This window comes from Primulina tabacum, chromosome 1 (genome assembly GCF_025594145.1).
Source record: "Primulina tabacum isolate GXHZ01 chromosome 1, ASM2559414v2, whole genome shotgun sequence".
NCBI classification, from domain to species: Eukaryota; Viridiplantae; Streptophyta; class Magnoliopsida; order Lamiales; family Gesneriaceae; genus Primulina; species Primulina tabacum.
This window is the reverse complement of record NC_134550.1, coordinates 1,911,561-1,922,595: the sequence shown is the minus strand read 5'-3', so window position 1 is coordinate 1,922,595 and position 11,035 is coordinate 1,911,561. Positions and strand designations below refer to the sequence as shown.

The 11,035-nt window shown below is 32.6% G+C and overlaps 1 protein-coding gene across 2 annotated transcripts; it reads right to left on the bottom strand.

Annotated features, from left to right (window-relative positions):
• Positions 1–3,420: 3,420 nt before the first annotated feature.
• Positions 3,421–5,316, bottom strand: LOC142554079 (cyclin-dependent kinase inhibitor 5-like). 2 transcript variants are annotated; one of them, XM_075664814.1, is made up of 4 exons: positions 4,749–5,316; positions 4,575–4,648; positions 4,285–4,458; positions 3,421–4,171 (listed from the first exon to the last, which is right to left on the bottom strand). In XM_075664814.1, the coding sequence occupies exons 1-4, from the start codon at positions 4,971–4,973 to the stop codon at positions 4,093–4,095; spliced, it is 552 nt and encodes a 183-aa protein (XP_075520929.1). In that variant the 5' UTR covers positions 4,974–5,316; the 3' UTR covers positions 3,421–4,092. The 2 variants fall into 2 exon arrangements, with proteins under 2 accessions (XP_075520929.1, XP_075520858.1); XM_075664743.1 differs by having other exon boundaries at positions 4,575–4,654; positions 4,749–5,308.
• Positions 5,317–11,035: the final 5,719 nt, after the last annotated feature.

The following is an 11,035-nucleotide window of genomic DNA, read 5'->3' as shown; positions in this document are numbered from 1 at the left end:
AAGATTTATCTAATGATGTTTTAGGTTTTCGATATCTATTGGTGGTGACTTATATAATTAATGAAAATCAACAAGTAATATTAACTCTGGTATCAATTATATAATTAATAACTTGTCACTTTCATCAAAATATATAGTTGGTGGTAGTTAACATTGCAACTCAAATGTTTTTTGAACCGTACGACATCTAAACATCATGTTTCAATCTCTCTCTTAATAAAATCAATTATTGCTCTCAAACACAATAACACAAGCTAAATATATGCAATTAGCAAGCAAGAACATTGATAGGATTATATGTTTTGAAGTAAAGAAAGAACCAGTTAATCAAATGATCAGCTTTGTACAAACAAAGCTAAAAAATCAAAGGAAACACTACTGAACCGAATGATCTGTTCAACTAACCTTTGATTAAAAAAAAAAGGACAAAAACATTCAATATGGTCACAAAAGAAAATAAAAGAATTAAATAAAACGGTATGAATATATCAAGAAGATCAAATTTGTCGTTGGAAGAAGCTAACATAAAAAGAAGAATCCCAGAAGAACAGAGGAGTTATCATCGAGAACACAAGAAATGACCAATAAGTATTATCTAAGAATGCACTATATAGTTCTCGGATCACCGTAGATGTTCAATTTCTCAAGCAGAGAAGAATTCATATTCGTGTTCGCACTTCACCTCCATGTTAGTTCAGTTTAGGAGCACATTTGAGCATCAGAGCATAACTTCATTTCCATAATATATCATCAAGGTTCAAGAGTGCTCGATCTGCAGCAACTTGTTGTTGCAAGCCCACTCGACCTAGTCTATTCAGAGAGATGGAGTATAATGGTTGTAGAAGTTAGATTTGATCTCTAGGCTTGTCATCTGGTTGATCGGTTATAAGTTAGTCGGGGCTTGTCATCTCGACTTAGTGAGTAAGTTATGAGTTCTGACTGAGAACGTGACATCAGTTGGATCGGTTTTGTACAACATGATTGTATAAATCAAAATTTTTTAATGGAACTTTTCGAAATCGGAGGAAGGAGTGATCTTTGAAGTTCCAGAAACAAATTTCCGTGTTCATTATCTGTTTTCACCTAATCCATTCTAACACACAAATTTTTTTTAAAATCGATTTATACGTTTTTTAATCAGTTTGACCGACTCCGGCTATTTCTGCATATTTTCACAAAAGAATAATAGTAGCTTTAGCTAATATTCCTGTTTTACATAGTAGAAACAAGCATATTAATAAAGAACAAAGAATATGTAGTACTTGAGTTTTGTCGGAATAAGGGAGAAGATGATAATTTCATAAACCATCGAAGACTTTATCTAAAGATTTAAAAAAAAATGTTTGTTGTGATGAAATTTGATAAGCTTGATTTCTAAAGGAGGCCGTGGACTAATGACTAATCTTTATACATAAATACAATTTCAATTTTTTCATTAATTAATGATTTAAATGTGTAGGGTTTAGTTTATAGAGCTTGAGTTTTGTGAACACTAATAATCATTGCAGCTGGTTTCCATGAACTCGCATAATTTAATTATTTAGCGAAAGAAATATTTTTAAAAAATATAAGAAAAAACATCATGAGCTTTGATATAAAATAGGGGGAAGTTAGAAAAAAATGATAAGAAAATGGAGAGATGTATGAAGATTATAATCCAAAACAATCAAAACATGAAATGAAAAGAATAATTCAAATATTAATTGTGTCTTTACAGCGGTGAACTATGAAACTGGGGGTTACTCAATTGGAGATGTTGTGCGAAATCATGAGGGTCAAATTCTGCTAGCCTTTGGAAAAAGAATATCTAGACCACAGTCGGTTGTGTTCGCGGAGCTTCTTTCAATAAGATATGGATTGCAGATGGTGCATAAACGAGGTATGAAAACCCATGTAATTACTACTGACTCTCTGCTGGCGATGCAAACAGTCATCAACCCAGCAGATGATCTTAGTTATAGCGGTCCTCTGGCATGGGATATTCGAAAACTATTGGATATGAGCTCTAATACTGATCTTATATGCGTAGGCCGTTCCGCGAATAGGGTGGCACACTCTTTAGCGTCTTTTTCTATTTCTTCCCCCTCTCCTTTTGTTTGGGAAAATGGGCGTTTTTCGCTTTGGTTGGTGAATCTTGTAATGGATATTTATTGCACTCTGAATAAAATTACAAGTGTTACCATAAAAAAAAAAATTGTCTCTTTACGGCTACTTGACTATTCAAGTTTCAACTTTTAGCCAATTAAGCAGCAATCTATCATTATGTAGGAAATTCTTAAATATGGAATAACATAATTGTTAAATAAAAAAATCATAGTATTAAATAATTATAAGATTTGGAGAAGATTATTAAAATTAAATCTATATTTTTAAAAATAATTATGTGTAACATTTTGAAGGAAAAAAAAAATACTGGAGAGTTGAGAGGGGTCAATCACCGACCTACGGCTCCTCATATAGTTGCATTTGTGTTTTGAAATTGTGAGTACTGAAATAATAAAATATTATTTTAAAATAATTTTCTTAAAAATAATAATAACTAATATCAATTATAATCCCAGAGTTCCTAACATTTTTTTCTGGGGTAGTTTTGTCACTTTTGTGGGCTATGTTCCCAAAAATAGTCCATTCAAAAAACTAGAATGGTGTTCGCTCTCTTTCGGGCCTTCTGAGCCTTACGTGTGCGTGTTTGTGTAAATTATTTTTATTATTCTTATCAATTAATCTTATATGTGTGGTTGCGCTAAATTATACCTTGTAATATTTTCATACGTGTAAAACATTATATATTGCCGTGGGGAAAAAGAAAAGAAGACATTATATTTGTTAGTTTGCAAAATCCATGTAAGAAGTTGTCGATCACTCACAAAGTTGAAAAATGGAGAATCAAATTGACATGGTTACTCTAACGTCTTTCGAATAAATGCATGCATCCATATGTATTTAGTAAAGGGAATTCAAGGACCACATCTGCTTAGTCCCACCTCTTCTTCTTTCTTCCCTCCCTTTAGTATGTTTGACAAGGGGAAAACATATAACGTGCAAATGCACGCTATACGGCACATTGATCATCACAATTTATTGAAATATATCAACAATATTAAGGGAACCGATCGAGTATTCGAATTGTAATTTTATATGTTTTAATTTTTAACCAGCTCAAATATAGGATCATAGAACAGATAAGGAGCTCGCATGTTTTCGTTATGTGAACATTAATTATAGACTAACTAAAACTATAGTATATAGGAATACATATGAATGATATTAGAGATGAAAAATTCTTTGAGACGTCAATGATATTCAATACTTTTATATTAAACTATTTCGTAAGATGCCCATGATCTGAATTGAATGAACAATTCGAAGAACGAATTTGAAACAATATATATTTTGAGTGAATTTCAAATCCACTGTATATTAACTTAGATGTAATAATATTCAATATGGATCTGAAATCCACCGGCATGTAAACAATGAGTACTCATGATGATTTGAGATTACACAATCCAAACGCAGTTAAAATCTTTGGGAGGATGACCCTTTACATTATTTTTGTATGCATATATATATTTGACAAAAAATTCTGAAGAATCATTATCTTCCGCGCTTTTCCTGTGTACTGGGTTTAAAGAAAGAGAGGTTGAAAAAGGGTTGAGAAATTATTCAACCCACACGGGGGAGACATCGTATCAGCTTTCCCAATCTCAATTATTAAGCATACAGAAAGACATATCTAAATGTTCATAGTCACTGAACGAAATATCAAAGGATTGGAGAAATTGAAGCAATGGCTTAACTGAGATTACGATATTTACTAGTAAGGATTACGACTGGGTTTGTAAAAGAATTGAGCCCAGATAGAAGGAAAAGTGAAATGAAATCCCCACAAAAATAAAATTGGATAATATTGAAGTTTTTATTCAACGGGTTTTCTTCTTAGTTTGATCAGAATATACATGCTAAGAACAAGAAACGAGAAAGAAATTTAAAATCCCCCATAAAATGTAAGGTAACTAGCTAGATCAGTGGAAACAGTACGCACTAACACTGGATTCGATAAGCTCGGACGAAAGAATTGATTAGCTTTCTTCATGGTTGAGTTTGTTGGATTTGAACCCACTCGAAGCGACCCTCCAATGGCTCATCCTTCACTACATCGTAGTTGTACCTGCAGCAACAGTGTTTGAATTCGTATGGTTCAGTAAGAAGACTTTCACCGTGTGAGAGGGGGGGGGGGGGGGGGGGGGGGGGGGGTGGGGTGGGAGGGGGGGTGATGTTTACTTGTCAGTGAATCGTTTCTGCAGATTCTTCTCAGCGGAGGAGAAGAATTCTTCGAAATCATCTTCAGATGGCATTTTCTCGCCCGTGAGACGGCGGCGAGGATTCGATTCGTTCGGCCTGGCCGTCGTCTCCATCTCGCCAGACTCCACTTGAATCTCGCTTGAGCTCACGCTCCTAAAAAATAAAAAATCAAATTCTCTTGTCGGGTAATTTGAATTTTGAAATGAAGAGACGAGTTGAGAAAAATCATTACGTTTATCTTTTTCATTATTATTAATATTTTTTTTTACCTCTCTTTCCGATTCAACGTATCTCCATTTGAGGTCCCTAAAAACTGATCCACAGTTACTGCAATCTCCTCCCCCTGTCCCTAAAAAAAGAAATTTTAAAAAAAAGAAACCTATACAGATTTTGAAGGAGAATTATCAGATCGATTTTGACAGAGAATGGCTGCGAGATTTCACCTTCGCCAGATCACTCGATGATCCATTGCTTGAGCAGAAAGACCCCAAAGCACCATACGAACCGGAACTCTCGCATGTCGAACTAGGGAAATTAACCGGCGTTTTATCAGCCAAAGGCCGCGTTTTGAGTTGAACCGATGATGACGGGAGGTCCTCCAAATCTTCTAACCTCAATTTCCTCTTCTTACCCCGCGCCACCATCTCCGCCGCCTTCTTCATGTCCATCACATCACTCAATAATCCCTCGCGTTTCCTCGAATAGACTAATAAATTTGGAAATGGATATGCCGACCACAAGCCTTGTTTCTACAATTAGTTAGGCGTAAACTCGATCGAGCAAGTTGATTAACCTGAAATTCCTCTTGATCTTCCTCGATTCTGCAAGTACGAGAATTATGCGCAGGGAGAATTATCTGGTTTTTGCAGGGCTTTCTGCGCTAGAGAGCATGAGGGGGTGATGATGATGATGGAGATGGTTCTGAAGAGTACAAAGAATTCTGTTGGAACGGTTCGGATTGGATTCTTTCTTGAATACTCCGTTAATAGTAACGATCGTTCTCCCGTTAGTGCTGATCCATCGACCGATTGACACGTGTGCACAATTATCTATATATTTCTTGAATTCTTTCCCATGTGTGTGTGTATATAAAACTGATCTCCTAAACATATATGTGATACATACAATAGATGAACCATATATCGGTGTTCATATATGTGCTTGCAATAAATACTCTAGAGATCAAACACACACATATATATGCACACACAATTTTGTTATGGATTCATCACGTTTTATACATGAGTGTCACTTTATTGGTAATGTATAAAAATTACTTGTATATATTACACCCACATATATGTGTTATACGTGATCGACTAACAATAAAAACATAATTACGAAATTTAAATATTTTTTAAAATCGTTTGAACAACATCATGTTTAAGAGTTTTTGTCAATCTAAACATATCAAAATACAATAGATAAAATAGCATCATGACCGTAAACATACATATTCACTTGTTCATATGATAAACTTTTCAATCCTGATTATGACATGATAACAATTCTATCAAATCAGAAAAGACTTTTTTCATCCAAATACCATTCATAAAATAAAACAATAAATATAAATTAATAGAATAATGGATTTTACCAAAGCCCAAACCACAATGTACTTAAATGAAGTATACAAAAGGTTACTAAAGGTCACAAGAATATAATAAACGTATGAACCAAAAATAAATACCACAATATATCAATTTTCTGTCAACATAAATATATATATATACAGTTTTGATCAGTTTTGATATGCTGCACACCTACCGCGCACACCTATGTGAGCACCGATGAGGCGCTACTCACCCATTGGATGCGATGAAATATAGAATAATATTAAAATCAATCTTAAACGCACGTCTGTACGATCTTCATTAAATTTTTTTTTGGTGTTCTTATAAGAAATTCAATTGATAGTTTAACATATCTTAAATATGAATCTGAAGAGCGCGAATACGATTTTCTGAATCATAGTATATAAATATTGAAATTATAAGAGTATTTTAAAATTTTAGAATTCGATTTCCTGAAAAGAAAATGGCAGTCGTCAAGTCAAGATATTGCTAACCAACCAATCAACTCACACATGATAGAAGTCGCATCGTTATCTTGACACGACTAATCATACAGAGGCAACCATCAATTTTAATTTCTTCCAAATATATATACCCTCACATCTCATAAAATCGTGAATTTCACCACACAAATTTCAGCATTTTTGAAAAGTTCAGTGCATGCATGCCTGCCTATCTATAGCCAAATGAACCCAACAAGAGCCGACCAAATATCATATTTAGATTAATCACATCCATATATTAAAATGTACATAAATATATATTTTAATGAATCTGAAACATAAGGAATTTTAAAGTTTACAACCCTCCAAAATAAAAACTTTCGATTTTCACTCATAAATTTATACCTCCATTTCACCCGAATTTCCAAGTCTGCTGCCGTCGATAACAGAAGGAATATTCATAAAATTGACGACAAAAAAAGGTTTGTGGATGATTTTGGCCTTGCTAAGCACATGGCACATCTAATACAAAGATTTTGACATCATATTAAGTAGTCCTCGACTTGAAAAAGATCGATTAGTATTAGAGCATGAATATGGAGTGGTCCAAATTATTAGCCTTAATCAAGAAATCAATGCAATGCCATTTTGTGGTTGCATGAATGCTATCAACCACCTCCATTAAGGTCCCCCCCACTACACTCCATTTCAATATAAATCGAAGCCTAAACATGATGATATGTTGAATGTCACACATTTTTAGAAAAATCCACATTCTGAATTGATAAACTATATTATTACGAGGAAATTTAATTTTTCGTCATTTTGTATGTTTTTCATTTTTATTCATGTTAATACTCAATTCACATTCTCAATCCACTCATTTGTATTTTTTCAATTTTATTACTTTTTCACACGCCCACTTGACATTTAACACGTAAGCAATATTTGACACTACATCAATAGTTTTCGGTGACTCAGTCATCATTTTTCAGTGTCATGTCGCACTTTATAAACAGATATAAACAAGGCCGGTTTCATAGAAAACTCACTTGGTTAGTGACAAGACTTGACTGGCTCGAGCACGTCACCGGACCAAATCGGGTTTTCGGGTTCTCAATTTCCATTTTCATTCATGGTGACACAAAAGATAGGTGAAAAAAAATGTGTGACTGGGGCTCAATGCATGGTCAATAAAAGGCTTAAGGAGATGACATCTTTGGATTCCAAAATTTGTCGCCATCCTTTGTTTATTAACTGGAAAGCGATTGCTTTGGCTGCGTCCCCACTGTTGAACAATAATGGGCTTTCGATTATACCAAACTCTTTTTTCTCGAGTATTTTTTTCTTCTATTGCTTGATTTATTTCATTGTAGTCATCTTCTTGTCTCCTAGCAATTAATTAAAACCATTGTCCACGAAATAGTCTCTTGTTCCTGATTTAATTTACAGTTTCAGCTGTTGGTTTTCAACCTTTTGGAATTGTCACTTAGCGCCAATGTTCTTCAATTCATGAATTAATCTGGTCAACTGTGTCTAAATTTTAAGCTCACATTTAATAGTAGATAGTTCGATTTCTATTACTAAATAATTCATAGTATTTTTTAGACGACGAGATGATTGATATAACCGAGTTTCGAATTTGATATTTCATCTTTAATTTGACTTGATGAAAACCAAATTAGTATATTCTTTTGAGACCTTGATGCCTATGGGAACTTGATGAAAACCAAAATTTGACTTTAGATATATTACATAAAATTAAAATTTTGCTCATACTAAAATCATCCAAACGAAGTATAATATAATGGATTTGAAACCGAGGATCTCGATTTCAAATGATTCAATACAAATGCAACCTAGAAAGTGGGCTTAAATTGAAGAATTTAAAATGAATTACCTAAATTCACCATGTTCTTTCGGATGCTTTTGAATTCAATGGATTTGAAATTCTTTGCTCCCGTTTTAAACTTTTTTTATGCATTAAAATAATGGAAATTTTTTTAATTCTGCCGAAATCCATCCATTAAATATCTTTTCCAATACAAACCACTTAATTTAAACTCAACCAGGAGGAAAATTTATATATATAAAAAATAATTAATATTTTCTGAGGCTATTATTTTTTAAAATGGACCGAATGAGTGTCTTTTTTATGGAGCCTGCTGGTCATTGCAGGGCGTATTTGTTCTTGTTTTATTCTTCGGACAGAGAAAATATAAAAGACATTTGATGCGATCCATGCATGGAATGTCAATGGGTCCAATTGAAACTATCCATATATATACTATATACATCATATTACCTGATATAACTTATTTTATCCAGTTTTTTTAGTCCACTCCTACAAAATTTCAAATCAAATGAAAGAAATTGCTCTTACAAAACAAAATTTCATTGATACTAAAAAGAAAACTTCATTGAAATGAGTGTTGCGGATTAGGGTTTTTTTGGTTATTGAGATTAGTGTGTGCTCTTTTCATTTTTTTCCCCCTTAAAAAATTAGGATTAAAGGTATTTAGAATAATAACATTGGTCAAACATTCCTTTTTTAAAAAACGACCCTTAACTCAGAGTAAATATACATGATCCAATGGCTTTGGCTACTACAACCTTCCCAACCATGATATTTTCCTTTTTTTAGGTATTTTACAGCAAGATACAAAGAAATTAAAAAATTTCTTTTGCTAGCTGTAAAAAAAAAAAGAGTCCATAACAAAAAGAAATATAAATTAAATGGATTAAGGAAATAGTTGGTTTCATCATTTCAAGGGTTACTTCTTAAACGGGGTGAGGTCTTCTCTATACACCGAAGTCTTTGACTTTATTTAATAAATGTTATCGAGAACTTGCATGGTTCACACCACACTATTTGATTCTACCCTTAAAGTAAGACTTTGTAAGTATCAGTATGAGTATGCATATGCTATTGATTGTGACCACGCCTATTTTAACAAATAGAAAAAAAATTATATCTGACCAAGATTATTTGTCTCATTTCCCCTTGATTAGGTCTCTTGTGAGATGGTCTCACGAATCTTTATCTATGAGACGAGTCAACCCTACCGATATTCACAATAAAAAGTAATACTCTTACAATAAAAAGTAATATTTTTTAATGGATGACTCAAATAAGATATTTGTCTCACAAAATACGATCCGTGAGACCGTCTCACACAAATTTTTGTCATTCCCCTTTGAATAATTTGTTTGTCAGATGAATTTTTATTAGCTAAATTTTAAATCCATATTTTGTTAATTTAGGAAAATATAGTTGTAATTGAGATTTATATGAAATATATCTAATATAGTTGTCATTTCAGATTCAAGATTCCAATACATTCTCAAATTAAATCAAATCTCTCCATTTAAATTAAATCCATCAATCCAAATACAAACTTATAGATTTATCGAAAACGGATAATATAACGTAATAGAGACTCGGCCAACTACGGAAGACGCAAAGACGAAGTCGTGCTTTGATACGATAAATATTAGACTACCGTGAGTATCTATCTATCTATAAAGATCCAACGACCGAAACTGTTTCGTTCATGTGGCCTTTAAAATTTTGCATATGGACCCCTCCACATTTCCAAAACAATACAGATCATCTAAAAAGTAGCATGAACTCAACCATAAGAATATATGAGCCGGTGGACCTCGTCATTTCTAGGGATGAGACAATGAAGCGAGTTTGGACGAACACGGATCTGCTCCGCCTCACTTTAGACCCGTCCCACCCGAAAAATCGACAAGTACAATCTAGGTTGGACCCGCTAAAAATTCTATGCCTTTAAAATTAAGTCATTATACAATAAAAACTTTTAAAAAATTAATAAATCATTAAATTTACTTTCCAGATTTATATTAATTATATATATGTACAAAAAAAATATTATCACAAGTTAAATTCTATTAATTTAAATTCAATTAACAACAAAATAAAACGTATAATCATATATTTTTATTTTAAACATATCATTATAAAGTAAACTTATTTCAATCTTAAAACAACATGATCTAAAATTAGGTATTAAATACCATTTAATCCCAGGACTTGCTTGAGACCACCGGGTCTAAACCTGCCCATTCTAGACGAGTTTAATACGGACCGAGTTTAGACCCAACTCGTTACCTTCTCCAATCATTTTCATGATAAGATCCCACAAGATTAGGGATGTCAATTTTTTTCGAACCTCGACGAATAATCCAATAACCAACCCAAATAGAGAAGAGTATGAATGAGATTTTTTCCCAATTAAATAAATGAGTAATCGTACATGAAGATTTTCGGATATGTTGGTGAAAGCGGGTCTTAAAAAATCCTACCCGTACCGACCCAAAGGTCCAATTATATATATATATATATATATATATATATATATATATATATATATACTAGTTACTCTGCACACGCTATGGTATATACTAGTTACTCTGCACAAGCTAAAAGTGTATTGAAATTGAAAAAAAAACAAAAAACAAAATTGTAATATTAGTATTATATAAGGATAAAATTGGAAGATTGTGTGTTGAAATTGAAAACCAAAACAAAAACAAAAATTTAATATTAGTATCATATAAGAGTAAAATTGGAAGAAAAAGATGGTATCCTCTCTAGGTAGTTATTATCATGTCCTCACACTTAATAATATAGTATATATATATATATATATATATATATATATATATGATTTTTCGGTTATAATG